General features: G+C 43.5%; 1 protein-coding gene across 1 annotated transcript; it reads right to left on the reverse strand.

Moving 5' to 3' along the window:
* Positions 1-855: 855 nt before the first annotated feature.
* On the reverse strand, positions 856-15285 carry SAPCD1 (suppressor APC domain containing 1). The gene is made up of 6 exons (XM_075834483.1): positions 14261-15285; positions 9359-9480; positions 3602-3736; positions 3281-3379; positions 2451-2534; positions 856-1778 (listed from the first exon to the last, which is right to left on the reverse strand). The coding sequence occupies exons 1-6, from the start codon at positions 14631-14633 to the stop codon at positions 1674-1676; spliced, it is 918 nt and encodes a 305-aa protein (XP_075690598.1). The 5' UTR covers positions 14634-15285; the 3' UTR covers positions 856-1673.
* Positions 15286-23757: the final 8472 nt, after the last annotated feature.

Here is a 23757-nt window from a genome sequence, read left to right on the forward strand (position 1 = left end):
CGTTTTTCTTGCCCTGGTGCGGTGTACCAGACAGAAGACATGTTGTGTTATTTTGTGCTGCTTTTATTGCACTGTAACGTTATATTTATTTGTACCGGTTCGGCAGATGATGGTTGGCTCGCTTTGTCTTAGGCTTCTTTGGACGCCATCTTAGTTTGCCGCACCATGATAACGCCAGGATGACGCAGCGTGGCTACGCCACATCCTGATGCTGCAGGTGGCGCTGCTGGTATAAAAGGCCAGTGAGTGTTCAGTCCTCGGGTGGAAGAGGAGGAACCTGGCTAACGAACGAGAGAAGGAAAACGGCTGCGAGAAGTGCTGGAAAGTGAGCTGAGACTGCGCGTGGTGTGACCACCACAAGACAGTGAACCGTAGTCCGTGGGTCATGGAGCGGACTGCGGGTGACAGGCGGGAGCCTCCCCATGTGAGACAGTGCAGCAAGGTGCGGCCTAGTAGGCCTGAATTTACCGGATATCCACTGCATCAGGGTGGAGCGCCCCTGACTCTGTCCGGTGAAAGTGCGAGGCAGCCAAATATCAACAGCCATTTGTAACTGTCTGATATTGTGAAGGGTTCATTGGTCTGCTGCGGCAGGACGTGTTGTAACATTTTTGATGCTTCGTGCTCTGTCTCCATTCTATCTCTTCCGCGATAAACCTGCCAGGGCCGTATACCACCCAGGACCCCGTCCCCACAGAGGCACCATGCATTGGCAGATGGAGTGCATGGGACCATAGGGACTCTTCGTACCGTCTTATCGGCATGTGGCTGTGTCATGTACATGGACCCTGAGGTAAACGCTATTGATGCAGTTCTCTAACACATCCGTATAGGATCAGCCATGGGAATCGACCATTTACCACCATATGGATATTTATTTAAAGGTGCAATTTGGTTTATGTGGGAAACCGCAAATATTAAATCACGAGTTAGCGGAATAAGAGGACGATAAAAGACACAACTCTATCTACAGTACAGCTCCCTTATATCTACATTATAGATGGTGCCGCGATCTCTGCGCCGAGTGGAACACTCCCAAGTCTTCATAGTTGTGAAACGCAACACATCTAATCCATATGGCTACAAAATGGCGGAAATCTTTGTGGAACGAGACTCCGGTTACTGGAAGTGGTGGTCAAATAAGTGTCAAAGTGGTGATGGGACTCATAAGATGAAGCCATACTGGGCTGTGTTGTCACCACGACTATATCGTCTTTATTGAGATCCCATATTGTAGTGTATGGACCATACATTAACTATACATAACCCTATGGAGGGCCCCATTATCGCAGTCTCTTGTTCTGTGTACATTGCTGCTGAGCATCTCTTGCGAGGTAGGGAGCGATACTCTGCGGACAACTGGTCATTGTTATATCCGGCAGCCGCGAAACCAATCAATCCTCTATTCAGATCGTCTCATTTAGAGCTGTAACGCTGAGCGGGTCTCTGTCGTCATTGACACATTCTGCAGGGTTCATGTCAGACAGGAAGAGATGCTCTGCAGGCCAATATTAATAACACGCAGTATATGGTCCAGTGCTGTGAAAGATGCTCTGCTATATAACCTGATGGCCGGAGGACAGGGTGCTTCACTGTAGACGGGCGGCTAAGGGCCACCATGAATGGACACGTCCTCGCAGTCACCCCGTCAGTGGTCCTATACACGTCCGGTGTCAGATAAAGGTTGCTCGGTGTACATGACGCTCCTCCAGCTCTCTGTATAAAGCCTCATTCTCTCTCTGCAGCTTCCATATCCTTTCATTCTGCATGGAGAGCTCCTGTAAGGACACAGAGATGACAGAGATGTGACTACTGAGTATTATCTACAGAAGTGAAGACCAAATACTTTGCATTGGGCCAAACCATAAAGGGTTACGAACATTTTAGACATAATGGGACCATGGGAACAATCGTTGACTCAGATCCAGCATTGCCGTGATAGTGACGATTGTCCCCCGTAACATGGACTATAGTCGCTCCAGTTATGGGGAAGTCATGTAAAAAAAAAATCTGTAAAACAATTAAGTTCCCTGAAGGTCTTTAACGCCCTTTTTGGGGGCACATCATAAAAAGATAAATATAATTTTTTTTGATAAATGATAATGAAAAATAATAACCCCCACCACCCCAGTCAATCATACGAAAAGCCGCGAGTGACCCAAAATAGGGCAGGTCATATCAAAATAGAAAACGCCTGAAGAAAGGGCATGACGCTTCTTTTTCCCCACGAGCAGTTTTTACCACTCGCAGGAAATAAACGCCTCCGCCTCCCGTTGAAATCAATGGGAGGCGATTTTAGCAGTTTTTTGGCGCCGTTTCGGACACGGTTTCCGCATCAAAAACTGCGGCAAAAAACTCAGTGTGAACAGGGACTTAAGGGGTTAATCAACTCTATAGCAGGGTAAACCTGTATATGAATATCCTTGCGTCTCTGCTCATCTCTTACTTACCCTGGTGAGCAGCTGGTTCTGGTACTTTAGTGTGGTGATGGTATCAGGGGGCTTTGTTGAGTAGGGGGACTGTCTCCGATTTTCCTAATATACAAAGATGATACAACCAATGTCATGAAAAAATACTATAAAAGTAGCAGCAACAACTACACTGGCTTTGCCAGGTCCAGACTACAGGGCTACTTCCTATGTGTCTAGTTTATGTATAGATTTGTTACAATGTATCAGCCTGACGTCCCAGACCGGAGACAGATTTGTACAGACTGATACAGTGTAACAAACTGCAGCTGTGTAAGAAGGACCAGGTCAGGACAGGTATTTTTAATCATTTTACACTCACTGTAAGGAAACCCTCTCCACACACTCTATTACTGTTACCTCCTGCTGGACCCATGCTTGTAAACAGCAACCAATGTGAGCACACAGAGCTGCAGTGTAAAGCATGGGGGAGTGATAGAGTAGCAGCCTGGGCTTCTGATGATTCAAGAGGTGTGTTTCAGACTACCACAGACTATCATGCAGTTGTAGTTTCTGATCATAGTTCTGACCTAATTGGGTAGATACCATGAATAACAGGTACGTTAGATCTCAACTGTAATTCTGATTTAAAGGGGTATTCACATCTTACACATTAAGAATTTCACCCCTGGTACCCTCAAATATCGGGAGAATGCTACCGCAGTCGTTTGCTCGGGTCTTTCCGGGAGGGTCCGAGAGGTGGAACCGGCACCAATCACACATTTATGGTATATCCTGGGCATATGCCATAAATGTGCAAGATGGGAATTTATTTACATAAAACTGGACAACCCCTTTAAGGGAGCTGGCACCTTTTCGGAAGATGAGATGAGGCCACTCAAGAATCTATTTACTTCTTGGATCTGCACCAAAAGCGTGGAGCCAAGGAGTGGAGGTGGTGGGGCCTGGTCCTAAGAATAAGAAACAGCATTGTATTAAGTTTACATGGTATGAAGTCCGTAGAACATTCACTAGGGATGAGGTCTACGGGGGGCACAGAAATAGTTGTAGCACAGGGAAACTTCTATACACTACGAACGAGGGCACAGAGTGAAGGACATGATGTAATGGATGAGGAACCAAGGACAGAATTCATCGCGTCAACACAAAAACGTAAGTGGCGCTCCCCATACCGGGGTGCCCTGCCAGTCCCTCTGCTGCTCGGATTTCTGTAACCGCTCCCTGTACCATTCTCGCGCCCTCTCCACCAGTTGGACACCGTCTAGAAGAGCGTCTCGTTCCTGCTCCAATTCTTTCATGCGACGCAGCTGTAGGAAAAAATAGAGAGTTTTCACAGCTTCTCGTGACATTGCGGGGCGGGGAGTGAAGGAGCAGCGCAGGAATGTTCTACCAAGAGGGTCCAAAGCAGAACGGATGTGCAGGTACCGAGGTGGAAGAAGTGACCGTACATAGTCCTACTCAACTCTGCAATCGTTTTATTAATTCTGAGCTATAAAGTTACAATTCAGAAACCATCCAGACAAAAAGGATCTTCTATCCTGACAAGGTTCACATCAGAATATCAAATTGATGACTGCGTTACCACCAACTATTTCCAGAACCAATGGGCTGTGGGGTTATGTAGAGCTATTGAGCCCCTCAGAGGTTTAATTTAATGGATGGATAAATATATAGGGTGCTAGGTGACAGTCCCGATTCTGATGGGAAGTCCAGAGAATGGGGCCACATAAATGGTCACATTTATGCAAATTTGTTTTAAAAATGGGCGTTACTGAATACTTGGCGCATGTAAGAGATAGATGGATAGATAGATGGATGGATGGATGGATAGAGAGATATGAGATAGATGATAGATAGATAGATAGATAGATAGATAGATAGATAGATAGATAGATAGATAGATAGATAGATAGATAGATAGATAGATAGATAGATAGATAGATAGATAGATAGATAGATATGAGATAGATAGATAGATAGATAGATAGATAGATAGATAGATAGATAGATAGATAGATAGATAGATAGATAGATAGATAGATAGATAGATAGATATGAGATAGATAGATAGATAGATAGATAGATAGATAGATAGATAGATAGATAGATAGATAGATAGATAGATAGATAGATAGATAGATAGATAGATAGATCGATAGCCTGACCACATATGTAACGTATGACAGAACTGCGGGATGTAGGAGCCCCATGAGAAGTCGGTGTCAGCGCCCCTGTGGTTATTTTGCCAGTAGCTTTGGATATACTGTAATTATTCCACAGTCTTGTTCTGTCAGTGAATTATTTCCTTCCGCTGCCTATTATTTCTTGTAGTCACATCCTAGTAAATGAATAAGATCCACCAAGATAAGTATCAGTTGTGGCCTCTGAGACGACTGTTGTAAGATTAGAAATGTCTATGTACTAACAATAACCAGAGAAACCTGATATACCCCGCGTGGACAAATTACTCCCCTTACCAATAGGGATGATTTAGCTGATAGGAGACATCACATTTCCTAGGACCACTGTTCCCAGAAACAGCAACAGAATAAGTTGCGCGCACCCCTTCTGACCTTTACATTTGCTGTAACATTTTACCCTATAGAAAAAACACTGCCGTTGCGTCAGGGTTTTACAGCAATTTTACCACAAATAGCGGGCAATAACACATAAAGCTGGGGCCACATGGAAACACGTGGTGGCACTCATGGGATTTTTGAAAAATAACCTCAATATTTCCCTATGGTGGGCAGGGTGACTTTTTGAGATGGTCATGAGGATGTCCACGATCGTGTTTTCCAAGGAGGAATGGGGCTCTTAGAGGAAGGGGACCCGGTCCTGGTTGGTCCATTGTCTTCTGCTCCTCGGTGGCGAGAGCCTATGAAGGACTTTCCTTTCAAGAGGAACTGCAGGGGAATTGGCCCAAGAGTCATGGAAAGAAGGGGCAAACAAACCCAGCTGTTCTGTCCTGGGTGGCAAAGCCGGTCACTATAATGGGGGCCCAGTTTAATCTCTGCTATGGGGTCCTCCTTTTTCTGTGGACGCCACTTCCCAGCCTAAGGGCAATTACCTAAAGCATTGATCTCCAACCTGTGGCCCTTCCGCTGTTGCACAAAAAAAAAAAATACTCATGTTTCCATCAAGATATGCTGGGGGTTGTAGTTTTTTAACAGCTGGAGGGCCACTGTACTAACACTTGAAAGTGCAAAAAAATATTTTATAACAAATTCAGTTTCAGCTCACGATGGGGAGTGTAGTGCGGTGTGCTGTATCACACATGACAGGCTTAGATACAACAGCTCAGCAGCACAGCATCCTAAAGATAATTTTACAATGAGGTTCAGTAATAATACATGATGGGAGACGTATTTCTGAGTGGTTTTCTGAACCAATTTTTTTTCTTTGGTTGCTGTAACACCTTGCTGCAGATAGGGCGGCGCTGTTTTCATATGGATTCAATCAGAAGCCACATATTCCACTTTTGGATTCTATCCATACTGAATAATGTAATGCTTGTAACACATGACTCAGACATGATGATTAACCATGATACAGATTTGCTCCTATAGTCCATAAAATACAGTCACCGGTAACGTGCAGAAATGTTGACATTTATACGTCAGTCACGATAATAAACATGAAAGTTATTGTGAATTGTAAAGGAAAAATATAGAAGTTAAAAGGTGTCAGATCAGACAGAGGGAGGTAAAGGCTGGGGTGACACAAACACAATAACACCTCCATAACACTACAAGAGGTCACATATGTGGTTGTGTTCAGATGGCACTGGTTTCTTTTGGGTGCTCGAGGTAGGGTCCCAATCCGGGTATAGGTTAAGAATTTGTAGTCGGCACACCTTGCTTGTGTTACAAAAATATATATCTTTATTGGATGGATGCCAGAGGCTACATGAGCGCCCATCTAGAGCGGTAAGCCGCCCAGTACTCACTATAGCAGCGCTACATACGCATTATATTTTGCACCGATCCAGTCCCCAGCACGGCTCAATGCCCGACGAAGGTCTTATCGTCCGAAACGTCGACGCCGCACATGTAGCCTCTGGCATCCATCCAATAAAGATATATATTTTTGTAACACAAGCAAGGTGTGCCGACTACAAGAGGTCACAACCGTATGTGTATCAGGCACACAAATCTGCCACATACTGGGTTATTACAACCCCCATCGGATTAAATGATTTACAGCGTGTGCCAGCAGGGAAAGGACTGACAGGAAGATAGAGTTTGACAGCATGGGTGAACAGAGGATAGATAGATGATAGATAGATAGATAGATAGATAGATAGATAGATAGATAGATAGATAGATAGATAGATAGATAGATAGATAGATAGATAGATAGATAGATAGATAGATAGATATGAGATAGATAGATAGATAGATAGATAGATAGATAGATAGATAGATAGATAGATAGATAGATAGATAGATAGATAGATAGATAGATAGATAGATAGATATGAGATAGATAGATAGATAGATAGATAGATAGATAGATAGATAGATAGATAGATAGATAGATGATAGATAGATAGATAGATAGATAGATAGATAGATAGATAGATAGATAGATAGATAGATAGATAGATAGATAGATAGATAGATAGATAGATAGATAGATAGATAGATATTAGATAGATAGATAGATAGATAGATAGATAGATAGATAGATAGATAGATAGATAGATAGATAGATAGATAGATAGATAGATAGATAGACCCCTGTATCATACATTAGCTGAGACTCACCCACAGGTAGAAGGTCAGGGCCTCTCGGCTGTTGTGCAGTGGGAGGATGAGGATGGTGTAAGCAGGTTGTACAGCCATACAAATGTGTGTTGTTAGGAAAGATCACATGTAATATAACAAATAATAAGTCTATGTGTGCCTGTCTGTATCTCTCTATGTATCACCTGCACTCAGGTGTATGTGTATAGTGTGTGTTTGTGTGTGTGTGTATATATAGTGTGTGTATAGTGTGTGTGTATAGTGTGTGTACAGGTGTAGACTCAGTGACAGTATATATACATGGCTGCATACGTGTATGTTACTAGACGACTCTGTACAGTCCAGGCAGCTGTGTAACACTGGGTGTGAGCATATACTCCCTCAGGAGTTCTAGGCGCGTCGGTGTATATACCTGTATGCACCTCCCAGCCCCCGTCTGCCTGGATTTACTGTTTCCGACTTCATGTGATTGGAACTTCTCTCCCCTCCACTTCTTTTTGTTTCTTTCTTCTCCTATTTCCGTCTTACATACCCCTCGTAGCCCCCTCTTATTTAGAGCCTCCTAAAATTACCTGTGTGCCTACACCTGTCCTGTACCTACAACGCCTGGTTTAGACTTTGATGCTGTCTCCCTAAGTGACCCCCTTCCCCACTCCTGTTCCAGGGATAGAGCCGCACAGACTTGTCCGCCTGTTGCTTCCAAACAGCAGTCCCGTGTGAATAGAGAAGTTATGCGAGCAGAGCTGACACTCCCTCGTCACCGCTCATTCCCACCCCTCCTTTATCAGTCCAGCAGCCCCTGTCACCCACCCTCTCCTGCCTTTCATAGGCCTCGATGATGAGAGCGACCAAAATGGTCAAAACAAGAATGAGAAAACGGAAAGGAGTGAGCGCTAAAATACAGAAGCCAACAAAGAATTTCCAAAAACATGGTATCTAAGCCCATCATGTGTGATACTGCCTCCGAGAACCGCACAGTACTACAATCCTCATCATCATATGCTCCTGAACGACAGTGATCTCCAGGGAGTTGGCTCTCTCAGCTGCTCCCATGTGAGATGCGCTCCCCCACGAAACACCTTTATGGACTAAATTATTAACGTGTATCCCCAAATAGAAAATTAGACAGGAATCACATAGACCTTCAGGACTGCAATCAGTTAATTCTGCTTCTTTTACTGGTCCGTGCTGCATGACATGTAGAAACGTAGTCCTCGCGGACTGCACACTTTGTGTCCTGGACTCCTGTATTTAGTATGGGCACATTAGAATCAATAGGATCTGTACAGTAAGGCTGGTTGTACTGAATACAGGAGACAGGGTGCACGCTCTATACAGCCACCACTTCCGATCAAAGGTGGGCCGGAGATCAGTTGATCGCTACGAGTCCGGCTTTAGAGACCTCCAGTGGTAACAGTCATCGCCAGGGAAAGCTGCCGCTCATTGCCAGCCATTTAGATGAAAAGCTGGCCATGTCATATATGGCCAGGTTCACTAGAGCTGAAGTCGCTCTTTGTGGACCTCTCTCTTTATGACGTCCATATGCTCTTATAGGACATATGGAAAGGGGTTGTTGAGTTGAGGACTCATTTTACTAGAAATAATCCCAAATCGAGGCTACAACATGTCACTTTGGTCCATTTCATTATGGATGCATTTTAGGGTCACTAGTACAGCTGTATCACCAGGACCCTGCACATTTCTACTAAACCAAAATTATATCTGATAGGGATCTACATAAGGATCAGTAGAACCATGCGAGGTCTGGAGCCATAATATAGACCCTAAAGTGCGTGTGGGGAGGGGTACTATATATATAATAATTTTTGCTACAATATACAAACACACAAGGGCGTACATACCATAGAGACAGGTTATGCAGCTGCTATGGGGCTCTTGGGGGGAGGAGCCCCAGCCCTGGTCGGTCCCATTCCCTTTGCTATTGGTTGGTGAGAACCTGTGTAGGACTCATCCCCAGAGGAACAGCAGTGTTAGCAAATAAAGGGATGGGGAATTGGCACAAGGGGATAGGATAGGGCGTGGATTGTGTCCTGGGTGGATAAACCTGGCACCATAATGGGGGGCCCAGTATGATTTTTGCTATGGGCCCCCTCACCACTGATTAGACAACAATTACACCCTGGGAACAGACTGGCGTTACTATTTGGCATTGCTAGGTACCGTGTTGTAGTCGATCCCACTTGTCAGCGTGTGGCGCCGTATGCGCTGCTCCTGGCGTGTTAGGCGCCCCGCGGAGGTGACGTCACTGTTGATGCTCTGGGAACGTGTGACAGCCTTAGATCCTGGGAGAGAGACAGAGAGACTGCATTACTTGTGGTTTATTACCGCCATGTCACCAGGCTGAGAGCTGTTCTTTTAAGAAGGACGTTTATTATAAGAGGCTTGATATTCCTCTCTGAGTAATTAATGTTTTGATCTCTCCATCTGTTCCCATCTTATGAACCTGCATCTGTTCTGATGAAATTAAGAGTTCACGTCAGGGCCGGGTACAGACAGATTTTCATGTCTAGGACTGCAGTGATGTAGAGCTCGGTAATTGTATCACTACATGATCCATACATACTGCACATATAGAAATTCTATGACTAGGGCAGAAGATTGCCTACAATGGAGACATTGCAGCAAACGCTCATCTGTGCAAAGGATTAGGTCTATATGTTTTTTTCAGCCTCTGGTTGAAAAGAAAATATTTTCATTCACTGACAACAAGCAGAGATCTTAACAATGGTGACGAATTGAAACACAGAGTAAAGAACGTTTCATTATACAATAATACAATTATTTATTTATATATCTCATGTTGACAACCCATTTCCATTTGGTCTGTTGGGCATATAGACGTTATACAAGAACCCCACAGAGACCCCCTCCAATGAGCCAGAGTGGAGAGCCGCTAGCAAAGAACTGGTATCGCTCTGGCGGACTAAACGTGTCAGCGTTACATGTAATGCTACATTTTCCCTGTAGTTACCACTGAAGGGGAAGGGGGAAATGAGCAGTCAATGGCCACTTCCCCCAGCAAAATCAGCTGTTTGCCGGGGGTCTCCACAGTGGAATATTCATAGTGTGTGGATGGATAGATGGATGGATAGATAGATAGATAGATAGATAGATAGATAGATAGATAGATAGATAGATAGATAGATAGATAGATAGATAGATAGATAGATAGATAGATAGATAGATAGATAGATAGATACTCTTCAACTCTACAAGTTGGGGTTAAATATACAGTTGATTATATAATCAATATGGGCTTAAAGTGCAGACTCTCAGCTTTAATTTGAGGGGAATTCACATCCTAATTTGAGGAAGGGTTTAGGAATTACAGCTCTTTAATATGTAGCTGCCTTTTTTTCAATTGACCAAAGGTAATTGGGCAATTCTATCTAAAGTTATTTAATGGGCTGCATGGGCTATTCCCTCATTAATCCATCATCAATTAAGCAAGTAAAGGGTCTGAAGTTGATTCTAGGTGTGGCATTTGCATTTGGAAGCTGTTGCTGTGAACCCACAACATGAGGTCAAAGGAGCTCTCAATGCAAGTGAAACCGACCATCGTTAGGCTGAAAAAAATGAAGAAATCCATCAGAGATATAACACAAATGTTAGGAGTGGCCAAATCAACAGTTTGGTACATTCTTGATAAAATAAGAGCGCACTGGTGATCTCGTGAACTCCAAAAGGCCTGGACGTCCACGGAAGACAACAATGGGGGATGATCGCAGAATCCTTTCCATGGTGAAGAAAAACCCCTTCACAACATCTACCCAAGTGAAGAACACTCACCTGGAAGTAGGTGGATCAGTATCTAAGTCTACCATAAAGAGAAGACTTCATGAGAGCAAATACAGAGGGTTCACCACAAGTTGCAAACCATTAATCAGCCTCAAAATAGAAAGGCCAGAATAGACTTTACCAAACAACATGTAAAGAAGCCGCCCAGTTCTGCAACAGCATGAAACTAAGATCAACCTGGACCAGAATGATGGGAGGAAGAAAGTATGGAGAAGGCTTGGAACGGGTCATGATCCAAAGCACACCACATCCTCTGTAAAACATGGTGGAGGCGGTGTGATGGCATGGTGGGGGCAGTGTGATGGCATGGTGGGGCAGTGTGATGGCATGGTGGAGGCAGTGTGATGGCATGGTGGGGGCAGTGTGATGGCATGGTGGGGCAGTGTGATGGCATGGTGGAGGCAGTGTGATGGCATGGTGGAGGCAGTGTGATGGCATGGTGGGGGCAGTGTGATAGCATGGTGGAGGCAGTGTGATGGCATGGTGGGGGGCAGTGTGATGGCATGGTGGAGGCAGTGTGATGGCATGGTGGGGGCAGTGTGATGGCATGGTGGAGGCAGTGTGATGGCATGGTGGGGGCAGTGTGATGGCATGGTGGGGGCAGTGTGATGGCATGGTGGAGGCAGTGTGATGGCATGGTGGGGGCAGTGTGATGGCATGGTGGGGGCAGTGTGATGGCATGGTGGGGGCAGTGTGATGGCATGGTGGGGGCAGTGTGATGGCATGGTGGAGGCAGTGTGATGGCATGGGCATGCATGGCTGCCTGGCACTGGGTCACTAGTGTTTATTGATGATGTGACTGAAGACAGAAGCAGCCGAATGAATTCTGAAGTGTTCAGGGATTTACTTTCTGCTCAGATTCAACCAAATGCAGCAGGCTGATTGGACGTCGCTTCACAGGACAGATGGACAATGACCCAAAACATCCTGTGAAAGCAACTCAGGAGTTTATAGGGCAAAGAAGTGGAATATTCTGCAATGGCCGAGTCACCAGATCTCAACCCGATCGAGCTGCATTTCACTTGCTTAAGACAAAACTTAAGGCAGAAAGAGCCACAAACAAGAAACTACTGAAGACAGCGGCAGTAAAGGCCGGGCAAAGCATCACAAAGGAGGAAACCCAGCGTGTGGTGATGTCCATGGGTTCCAGACTTCAGGCCGTCATTGCCTGCAAAGGATTCTCTACAAAGTATTTTAAAAAAAACATTTTATTTCTGGTAATGTTAATTTGTCCAATTACTTTTGAGCCCCTGAAATGAGGCGGCGGTGTAGAAAAATGGCGGCAATTCCTAAACGCTTCACGGGATATTTTTGTTCAACCCCTTGAATTAAACCTGAAAGTCTAAACTTCAATTGCATCTCAGTTGTTTCATTTCAAACCCAATGTGGTGCAGCAGAGCCCAAATCATGAAGATTGTGTCACTGTCCAAATAATTCTGGCCCTAACAGATAGATAGACAGACAGATTAGATAGATAGATAGATAGATAGATAGATAGATAGATAGATAGATAGATAGATAGATAGATAGATAGATAGATAGATAGATAGATAGATAGATAGATAGATAGATAGATAGATATTCTACAAGTTGGGGTTAAATATACAGTTAGGAACCAGACACATAGTTTCTGGAGAAATATAGTAAAGTTAATAATGCAAATCTATTTCCCAAGTCAAAAAGAGGGACATTTAAACAGGAGCTGTCACCTTTCCTGCCATGTTTATTTTAGTAAATATTTTCATTCCCCGTGAAAAAAACATATGTTCTTAGAACTCTGCATTGTGCTGTTCCTCTGTTATTCCTCCAAGAAATTGCTGAATATATTGAGAACTGGGTGTTTCCAGTTGGAGGTGTGGCCCTGCACAGTCTGACACTGTCCAATCAGTGCTGACAGAGACTGTGTAGGGACACGCCCCTTTGACAAGAGAAATGGTAACACCCAGTTGTCAATTTATTCATACATATTCTGGAGGAATAACAGAGAAACGGCACAATGCAGATTTCTAAGAAGGGGTACTCCAGAATTGTTATTTTCTGGTTAATACAAGTATTTAATAAAATAGACATGTCAGGGGAGGTAAGGAGGGACTTGGGTCAAAAGTAGGGATAAGAGGGAGATATCGTTTTTATGGGTAATTCTAAATAAAGCATACATTTATGTGTTCATACAAGGGGGTAAAAATAGAAATGGGGGCCCTATAAAAAATAAAAATACCCTTGTTCCTATAGTTCACATCCCTACGTTAGGGACCCTACCTGCCCCCCCCCCCAACTTAAGTGAAGAGTGCACAGCACTTGTTTGCCCTCATTCCTCTCCTGAATTTTATAGAAGAGAATAGTAGCAGGAGCTCCAGGCCCAGTTAGGAAAGATGGACCAACCAGAATCGGCCACATAACAGCCCACTAGATATAGGAGATATAGGAGACATTGTCATACATACTGTGTACTAAGTTGATCTATCCTGACCATAAGTCTGGACCTTTCTACTGGTGGACTATGATTTGGTAATGGGGCCATATAGTGCTGTATGAATGTACGGTGGGTCTGTTTCATAACACATGGACACAACTGGGGGGGAGTCGGATAGTGGTGCAAATGCCCGGTTGATAGGGGGAGCGCCAACAAGCCACTCTGCCATAACATATGTCCATGGTGCTAATGTCAAGGTTAAAGGGTTTCTCCACTGCAAAATATCCTTAGCTCATGACAGTGGGGGTCCTTGAGTTGAATGATACCACTGATGCCCTGCAGACAGTAGCCCTGGCATTAAAGGTTTCTACTCAACCAGCTCTCACCATGAGAAGTCATTGAGTCCAATGGCTTCACATGGTGACACACGGACATCGCACCTGCGAAAAAAATGGTTTCTCATATTCAGAAATTACCATTTACAGAAATTTCTAACCAGAAGTTTTAGGACTTTCTCAGGCCGTCGGTGAGAGTCCAATCCCCCACAATGTGTATAGAACCCTTTTAATACCCCGTTAAAGTAATTTTTATGGCATGAAGTAATAATCCCTCCATGCTTAGCCCTTTTTCTCTTAATGTACAGATTACACCCAGACAGATGGTGCAGATTATAGAGGGTTATGATACATAAGTGTCAGACCAGAGAGACTGCCCCGGAAGAGGCGCAGGAGAGGCTGGTAGTGATAGAGAAGATGTGGAGGCTTCAAGATTAGATTCTTATTTATTAAGAGAAATACCAGAAGATAAATGAAGACAATGGTAGAAAGATCCCTCAGATCCCTCCGACTCACCTCTCTTCCTTGGTGTGGCTGTGTCTTGAGGGTCTCCGGCTCTCAGCGCTTGGGTAAGCCCCCTCACCAGACGAGGAAAACTCAGATATCCACCACTTGAAGCAGTTGCATCTCTAAGAGCTTGCGGGACTCCTGCTAGAATACTTGGTGCCCCCCAAAGTCCCTCAATATCCTGCACATGCACCTGGCCACCACCTTCTTCTTCCAGAATGTGGTATAGTATCCGGAGGCTGCGGAGAAAGCCCCGGGAAGGACAAGGAAAAGCAGTGGAACCAGGGGCCAGAGCACCTGGGGGAGAGGGGCCAACATTGGTAGAGGAGGGGCTGGGGGTGCACAGGGGAGAGGTAGGGCAGGAAACTAACAATGTGCTCATGGTGATTTGGGGTTGTTCAAAAAGCTTTCCTTTAATTTATGGACCTGCGTTGACTTTCCAAACTGTCTAAATCTATCTATCTATCTATCTATCTATCTATCTATCTATCTATCTATCTATCTATCTATCTATCTATCTATCTATCCATATACTATCTATCTATCCTATTCTTTCTTTCATACACTGTCCTAAATCTCTAGGACTCTGGTCGCCTCCCTTTGTGGACTGTCTTTATTCTGGACATCACCCTGTCTCATAAGAGTGACAAGCTGTAACCGGTCTTCTCCGAGCTGGTAGCTTTCCTCTATAACAACATTTTCCAATGTTTCTAAGCCATACACCCCCTACTCAAATAAATGACATCAAAGTACCCCCAAGGCTGTGATCATACACTGTTCTCCACTAGTACCCTCCTAGAGACATGGCAAGTACCCCCACAGTTTGGCAACCTATAACACACATCTCCCTGCACTGTCACTGTCTCTTCTTACTCACACTCTCTCTTTTCTGACAGTCTCTCCTTCTCCTGCAGTCTCTTCATCTGTCAGAAGAAGTGTTCCTGGCTGTGTCCCCCCTGGCAGGATTAGCTATGGTTGTTGCGTGTCTCTCGCACTTTCTCCTTACTCCTCTTTCCCAGTCCCTGGGTCAGTCTATGGGCCAGTTAGCTGTCTCTCCCCCCTCCCTCTCCCGCATAATCTGTGTGATTCTTGCTAAGTCTCTACCTCTTTCTCTTTTGTAGCTTGTGATGCTTCCTGTGGTTTTAGAGACTGTCACATGTGCACAGTCTCATTAAACACATGGGACTCTGGACCAGACGGGACCAGAAACATTGCCCTGTCCCTGAGTCCTTTCTCCTCCCCTCCCCCTACTTCACTGTCCCTTTGTCTCACTCCCCTCTTTGTCCCTCTGTGTCCATTCTGTCCCATATTCATCCAAATTCACCTGTCATTCTCCTCTAACTACTTCCGCATCTTTTTTTAGACTCTCAGTAATAAATATTTGACTTCTTGAAGGCAGAGAAAACACAATGCAAACACAATGCATACTCCACATACTTCTCACACAAAGGGTTAAGTAGCTGTTAAAACAATGGGGAGAATAAATCCGTCATAAAGCCGGAGGGGACAGATGCTATTGTCTAAGGGTTCATGTACAGGTCCATAATCCAGCGCCCATATGTCATCTGTACTATTGATCTATATGGGCCAAATCCACGCTTACCCCCTATGTCAGCCACAATGCCCATCATCGCACCCGCACCTACCTCCTGCACCGGCGGGCTTCTACTCAAGTCCGCAGGACTCAAAAACTCCGACTTCATTTACTTAGAGACTTCTCTGCTACTTTTCAATTGTATCCGCATCCCTAGGATGCAATTAAAGTGACAATCACCGGCCCGCGACACGGGCCAAATGACTCCAGGCACATGCCCCTGGTGCCTGGGTCTAGTGACACTACTGTTTCTAATATAATTTGTTTCTCTGTTCCTCACCATTTCAAGATCATTGCTTGCTGCAAGGGAATTTAACCTTGTCGTTTACACCCAGAGGCTGATAACATGTACAGACTTACAACTTTTCACAGTTGAGGGTTTGTTACAATTGTATCCAGTCTAGACAGTGATCTGTGAGTTAAACACATCAGCAGTACAAATCTCATCTCTCTCTCCTGTCCTGATAGTTTGCTATAATGTATCAGTACAGGTAAAATGTATCAGATTGGAATCTAGGCTGTTCAGCTCACAGAGGATTGCCTGGACTGGATACAATTGTAACAAACCCTCAGCTGTGAGATTTATTAGGTCTCTACAGGTTTTGAACAATTATTTTCCCATTTATTGACCCTAAGCAGAGCACTTGAAAATGGTAAGGAATAGTAACACAAAGTATATTAGAAGTGCAGAATACGGTATTTAGCTTTAATTACATAATATACTGTAACACTGTGAGAGTCACAATCACAATCACTGGCAGCAAATGCAGCATTAGACAGGATGGACTAGTTGCTAAGGCTTTGGGCCTCGTACGCAGGGTGTGTCTTAACGGGGTTGTTGAGCATTAGAAAAACATGGTTGTTTTCTTCCAGGAATAGCGCCACACCTGTCCACAGGTTGTGTTGGGTATTGCAGCTTGACTCCATTGAAGTGAATAGGGCTGAGCTGCAGTACTACACACAACATGTGGACAGGCATGGCACTGTTTTTGGAAGAAAGACATGTTTTTTTAAACCAGGACAACCCCTTTAAGGGCAAGTGATTTATGTAGTTGCGTATGGAGCATCAGCCATCCTTGCTGGCACCAATAGACTGGCACACAGATTTATGACCCCCATAAACCTTACTATTAATCGTATAACAGTATTATTCAGACAGTAGACGGCACTGTTGATAGATTACTATTATTTCCGTATGGAACGGTTATGTAGTCACTGTACGTTGGTATTATTTGAGCACTGTATGGTGGTATTTCCTTAGGCATTGTGTGGTACTGCTAACTAGGCACTGTATAGTATAGTATTTTTGCAGTGTGTGGTGGCAGCACTTTATAGAGTTGTTATTTAGACAACGACATGGCACTGTTATTTGTGCCCCATCCTGTACGGTGCAGATGAATAGGCACTGTATGATATTGTTATTTGTACATTGTATGACAGTGCAACATATGGGAGTGGCACCAATAGTACCGCACATAGTAACATTTAATGCAAGGCCGCTCATACAGCTACTAGTTTGTGACAAGACTATATATAAATGCGTCTGGAATTGTTTGTTCAATTACAAAAGGAAGATTTCACAGGGAAACTTTCCAGTATATGAAAACCCTCTGTGAATAGACTCTAGAGAGAAAGAGAAGTGGAATTTGGAACATCTGCGTGAATATTTCCTAAACTTTTCTATCTCCTAATGAAATCCTGTTTCCCGTCACATTATACTGACAGCAGACAGTAACTAGAGCAGCCGGAATGCAGAGTGGGACCAAGGTTGTCAACGGACTATGACCATCCCAAAATTTAAAGGGCTATTCCCATATGATAATATTATGGCATATTGCTGGGATAGTGCTATTATACAGACCTATAGGGTCTTTGTGTGCTGCCGTACAGGGTTGCCATACATGCCGTACATGTCATTGCCCTAAATGTATCTATAAATGTGTCTAAATTTGGCCACAGAACTTAGCTCTCAGATGTGTGTGTATACATGTAGCGCTATATGGAAACCTATATGAACTTGCTGCATACAATGATCTATGGGATCTATGTGCCACTGTGGTACAATCCCAGTTGCGGTCTGCAAGATTTGAGCTCAGAGACAGAATTTTGACATATTTTGATGTATGGGGCAAACTGAGGGCACTTGAAATGCTTACAAACCTGTAATACACCTTTAATCTCCTAGGACACGGACAATTTTGGGCTTAAAAGGGTTTAATACCTCGAACAATCCTTTTTTGTCACCATGTAGGGTGATTTGCTACTAGGACCACCAGTGATCATTTGTAATCTGGGGAGGAGCCTGCCAGAAAGTGTTCAATTTCCCTGCAACGCCACCACAGGAGAAATTAAGTATTACACCGTTTTCAATTAAATGAATGGGCTGTGCGTCCTCCAGTGTGAGAGATGTTCTTTGCAGCCATTCTCCATGCTGGCTAATAGATGGGGGTCCTGATCATGAGGCCCAGACCCAGCTCTATAAACTCAGTATTCCCTAATAGGGTATTAGAAAATGGGGTTTCCAGACTACACCACTTTTTCAAGGACTAGAAGCCTTTTTTTTGTTTTTGCCCATATCATAATTTAATTTTTTATATATATATTGACTTAGCTGTATGAGACCTAATTTTTTACAGGATAAGTTGTACTTTTTATGTACCATTTTAGGATACCTATAAGTTATCCTCCGTTATATTGACTCATTTTATGTGGGAAATGATTAAGGATATTCATTATTTTTGTAGGGCCGCATTTAGATGGCCTTAAAGCAGCTGCATGACCTAGATTTCATAGACCCCTATGGTGATCGGAGTTCGGTCTCTTTGAACATTAGGGGTACGTTTACTAAAATGCTGCTACATAAGGCTCTATTCACACTGCAGTGCAGGTTGAGCGTATGTTACTGTATTGGTATACATATTTTTTTTTACTGTATTGAATGGCGTAGACGGCTACACTATTCAATGCAGCGGCTTCCTGCTAAAAAAAAATGTATTCCTTTCGGTATGCGTTTTTTTATAATGGGAGTCAATGGGCGACAAAAAAGGTATACCAATAATGCCTAATGCCAGTAGCACACAACCGAGTGCCACCCGGGCCATTTTTGACCGCATCCAAGTGGCATCTGATAGTTTCCACAGACCCATTCACTTTAGCGGGTGAATCAGGTCCGTGAAAACGGACCCGACTCTCTGATCCGTGGAAAGATAGGACATGTCCTAACTTTCCACGGAGCACGGATGGGACCCGGCCTGCACACAATAATGTAGAGCTACGTAGATATATAAACAACCTTCTAGATTACGAGGGTACCGGCATACTATTATAACAAATATTGCACACTATGGAAATCCCATATAACAATGCAATAATGTATGTAATAATAGAATAAAATACTTTCGGATAAAACAATCCCTCTGTTATAATCTGCTTTATATATGTCACATTTATAAAGAACGGGGACCGGCATGATTGAGGATTTGGGTTGTTCACCTTCTTTCCCACACTCCATACACAGTCATCTCACAGTCTGTCCTTCTGAAGTGTTACATAGCAGATAATCTGCGGGTCTACTGTGACAATTTTATCTTCTACCCACTGTATTACCACGGACTGCAATGCGCTATTACCGATCATGACTCTATGAGAAACAAGTAATATCAGTAATATCTCATCCACAACCGTATAACGTCTCCGTCCCAGGTGTGTCTGGTACGGAGCTGTAATGTAGCGGCAATATTATCCTATGGAGCTTTCCATACCTCTGTGAGATATCATGTGTCTGTATGGAGGTGATTTTCTACGTAGTCCATAAGTCACCATATGAAAAATATCATCAGAGGACACATGGGTGACAATTTTCCTCCACTGAAGTCAATGGAGGCTGAAAAATCACATCCATGTATGTATACAGATCCAAAACCTCTATACAGGTACATACACGTACTATTTTTCTCCCCTAAATTACCAACAAGGACTGATATGGTTTACGACAGAAATCCATATGGAACTATAGCGTCTATTTATATTGTGTTTTAGCCCTACATTCAGCGTCGGCGTAAACCCCAAACGTATATATAGGGCTCCATTCACACAATGGATGCTAAAAGAGTGTCCTTTTTGTATCTGTGGAGCCTGGATACGTTGCCATACCATTTTTTAAGTGTATAGAAAAGCACAGTCGACTACGCTTTTCTATACAGAGGCGTACCGCAAAAAAATGTATACCACGCGGTGTATGTTTTCTTTAACATGGGAGCTTATTGCCGAGGTATGCTACTAAATATCGCAGTATTCCGTTCGAGGTATACATTGGGAAATACGATGGAAGGCTGAAACGCCATGGGAATATAGTTTAAGGGCCTATTCACATTGCGTTTGCAGTTTACAATGGAGGTATACATCTAGAGGATTTCCTGACGTATACTTCCGACGAATGCCTCCATTGTATGCTACTGTATAGGCATACATCGTTCATAGGCTCCTAGGTTAAACACATATATCGCGCAGTATACATTGTTTTTTTTTTACTAGATGCCTCTGTACGGAATAGCATAATTGACTACATTATTCCATACAGTTAAAATAAGTTATACACAGACATACTGGTTTGTCGAATGCAGAATGGACAGTCTTTAGGCACCTGTCGGGGGAATAGGGACATATGGGTATGTTTGCCGTATGTGATGTGAACTCTCCTGGCGTGTATGCCAAGCGTACACTGCAAATTCAGTGTGAATAGACACTTACTGAGGAACGATACATATATGAAACAGAAACCCCTGAGGATGCCACATAATGGCGAAACATGCCCGGGGGGGGGCTCTGTTGTTAGATTTTTAATAAATTGATCCCTCCGGTCCCCTGTACATTGATGGTGTGTACTGCAGACACTATCTCTTCGCTGATACAATGTATCAACCGCATTGCAGTGTTGCGATTTGTAGACAGTTTTTGGAACAAGTGGCAAGGCTACTCTTATAAAGAATGATATACGAAAGGGCGGGGTAATCTTTTAATAAAAATTTAGCGGTGGGGGTGCATTTAGTTTTATTTAGCAAAAAAAAAAAAGTGACATTTTATGAAAATTTATAGTGAGGTGGACAATAGGTAATTTTTTGCTCCGGGGCAATTTGGAAATGTGTAGGTTTAGTAGACCTTACCATCCACTTAGGGTCTAATTGGGTTCATTGGTGCACAGTCGGCTCTGCTGTTATTGTGGGTGCCTAATCTGTACAACAAAACTATGGGGAGGGAACGAGCGGTGTCAGCGCAGCAAGGATTAATGGTCAAGAGCCAGAGGAACAATGCTGCTCCATAAAAAGGGAAAGTGATCTAGTGAAAGGGATCGGCTCGGATGAAGTAAGGAAATATGGTGTCAGTTTCTGAGTACTCTACTATATTGTAAGTCACATTTAAAGCAGACCTGTTACTTCTCCTGGCATGTCTGTTTTACTAAATACTTGCTTTGCTCATAATATAAAAATCCTAGAGCATCTGTTCTTTGAACTTTGAATCGTACCGTTCCTCTGTTATCCCTCCTAGAAATTTATGAATAAATTGACACCAGTAGGGGGTGTGTCCCCACACAGTTTGGCACTGTCAGCACTGATTGGACAGTGGGGAATGGTAGTACCCAGTTGTCAATTTATTTAAACTTTTCCAGGAGGAATAGCAGAGGAATGGAATAAAACAGAAGTCTAAGAAAGCATGCTCCACAATTATTTCATTGGGAATACAAGTATTTACTAAAACAGACATGTCAGATGTGGTGACGGGTCCTCTTTAACTACTCAACTGCGCTGGGTTGTCTGGGAGTCAGCTGAATAAGGGGACCCTCCCTCACACCTGACAGAGTAGGGAAGTCTCTCACAATGCCGGATGACTGTCCCGGAGCAAGAGTCAGTCACTGACCGCTATACTGGATGAAGAGCGCTCTGCAGCGACATAACTGCTGCTGCTCATGTCACTTGGCAGACCCTGCAATAAGGAGAAGGGGAGCGTTATTTTTTAAATTTAATTTTGGGGTCATAGCAGGCGTCTGACACTGTTACAGGGAGACTATTACAATGCAACTGTTTTGGAGGGAGAAAAGCATCAGAACTGCAAAAAGCAAATACTATACCCCTAAACATAAAAAATGATAAGAGTAGTTGTCACTTCTTTTCCCCCCACACAACTCTGAGGGTATAGGGGTGTCATACTCTTCTTTTTTTGGTGAAATCCCAGTTTGCCCTGTGTGAACGAGACCTTATAAAGGAATGCAGACAAATATAATGTAATTGTACATTATGCGGAGATGCTATAATACTGCCAGTTTGAAAACAGTGCCTAGAATGTGGCATCTGCTATAAGAGATATTAATCTGTGACAGGACTGAGCCCAGAGGGTTGTGCCGCAGAGTGAGCACGGAAGGGATTAGCGATCATCGGCACGGTCCACAATGTGAGGGTCACTCAAACATAAGAGCACAAAGAATGAAACACAGTGACCGGTTTAATAGGTGAAAGGTTCATCCTAATACAGGAGTACGGTGCTGGAGAGACACACATGGATATGGATATCATTGGCGAGCGGCTACGCAGCGCCATTTCATTAATGCTATAGGGGAGAGGATTTGGACAGAGCCTTTTTAATGGGGTCTGTGGTGTTTACATCAGGGCTGGCACCAGGCTGCTCAGGTTTCTAGCCAACTGGGGCACCGACCTGGTCAAATATAGTCTCAGTGCTGAGGCTGCTGCAGTAACTCTTGTTTTAATTTTCTGTAATGGTGACCTGTTGTCCCAGTGGGATCTTAAAGTGAATGTCCTCCCTTAAACACAATTTTGTTTTAAAAAAAATTAATATATCCCTATGGCGGTCGGAGCTTAGATTTTCTTATGCAGAGCTCTATATCCTCTCTAGACCTAGAGGTAAATTATAAAATTCTGTCTGCCTGCAGCCACCACTAGAGGGAGCTTAGGAGCTTACTGTATACTGTTTATAACTCAATAGCAAAACAGTATGCAGTAAGCTCCCTCTAGTGGTGGCTGAAGGCAGACTCTCGAATATAACGTATAAAAAATAAACACTAATCCAGACAGTAGTGTCAAAAAGTAGAAAACTGTATTAAATATTTTTCCATGTCAGTTGACAGAAAACAAAGGCATCACAATTGCCAAATGTGTACAAAATATTTCACCCATTTGAAGGTTAGAGCAGGCAGACACAATTGTATTATCTAACTCTATGGCTATGCAGGGGACTTGGAGCTTTGTATCAGAAAAATTGAGATCCAATAATAAAGATATCTTTTAAAATTCATCAGCACAAAATATTGGACATAAAAATACTACCATATCCTACGGCAGCCACGACGACTACAGTCTCTTCACCAATATTTTGGGGCACATTTGTCTATGAATTTACATAAGGTTTTTGGCGTCATTGTGTTTAAAAGCCCCAAGCCCAAGTTTTTCAGACAAATGTTTTCATAATTGGCAGAAAAAAATGTGGCATGGCTTACAATTCACGCTCTGTGTGCCTGATTTACTAACATTTTCTCCAGGAAAAGTGGTAGTGTAGGGTACAACCTGGAGTAGTTCAGTAGTTTCGCTGTATTTGGCATTCCCTGGGTTGGGGACATGACGCATGCTAGTGCTACAATGTAATTACTTATTGAAGTGCTGTACACAGTGCTACGCCAATGTTAGTAAATGAGCCCCATTGTGTCTATGGACAGGTTAGGGTTCCTTAGTGGGGTCGCTAGAAAGTTAGGGAGCCACTGACCCAAGTAGTTATTCTGAATTGCAGATATTACCATTGCTTACTAGTAAATTATCTCTTTGACAGGTGGCTGAGGTGTAAGGATAAGTTTTGTTGTAGTCAAAAACCTCTAACGGAGTGGGGCCTGGCCTCAGGCGGCCTTGAATAA

Source organism: Rhinoderma darwinii, chromosome 8 (genome assembly GCF_050947455.1).
Source record: "Rhinoderma darwinii isolate aRhiDar2 chromosome 8, aRhiDar2.hap1, whole genome shotgun sequence".
Classification (NCBI taxonomy): domain Eukaryota; kingdom Metazoa; phylum Chordata; class Amphibia; order Anura; family Rhinodermatidae; genus Rhinoderma; species Rhinoderma darwinii.

Coding starts and splice junctions, on each gene's coding strand:
- SAPCD1 (XM_075834483.1), bottom strand. CDS start 14,633: ATGAGCACATTGTTAGTTTCCTGCCCTACCTCTCCCCTGTGCACCCCC. Junction 3,380..3,601: donor GGGACTGGCAGGGCACCCCG/GTATGGGGAGCG, acceptor TCTTATTCTTAG/GACCAGGCCCCACCACCTCC. Junction 2,535..3,280: donor TCATCTCATCTTCCGAAAAG/GTGCCAGCTCCC, acceptor TTTGTATATTAG/GAAAATCGGAGACAGTCCCC.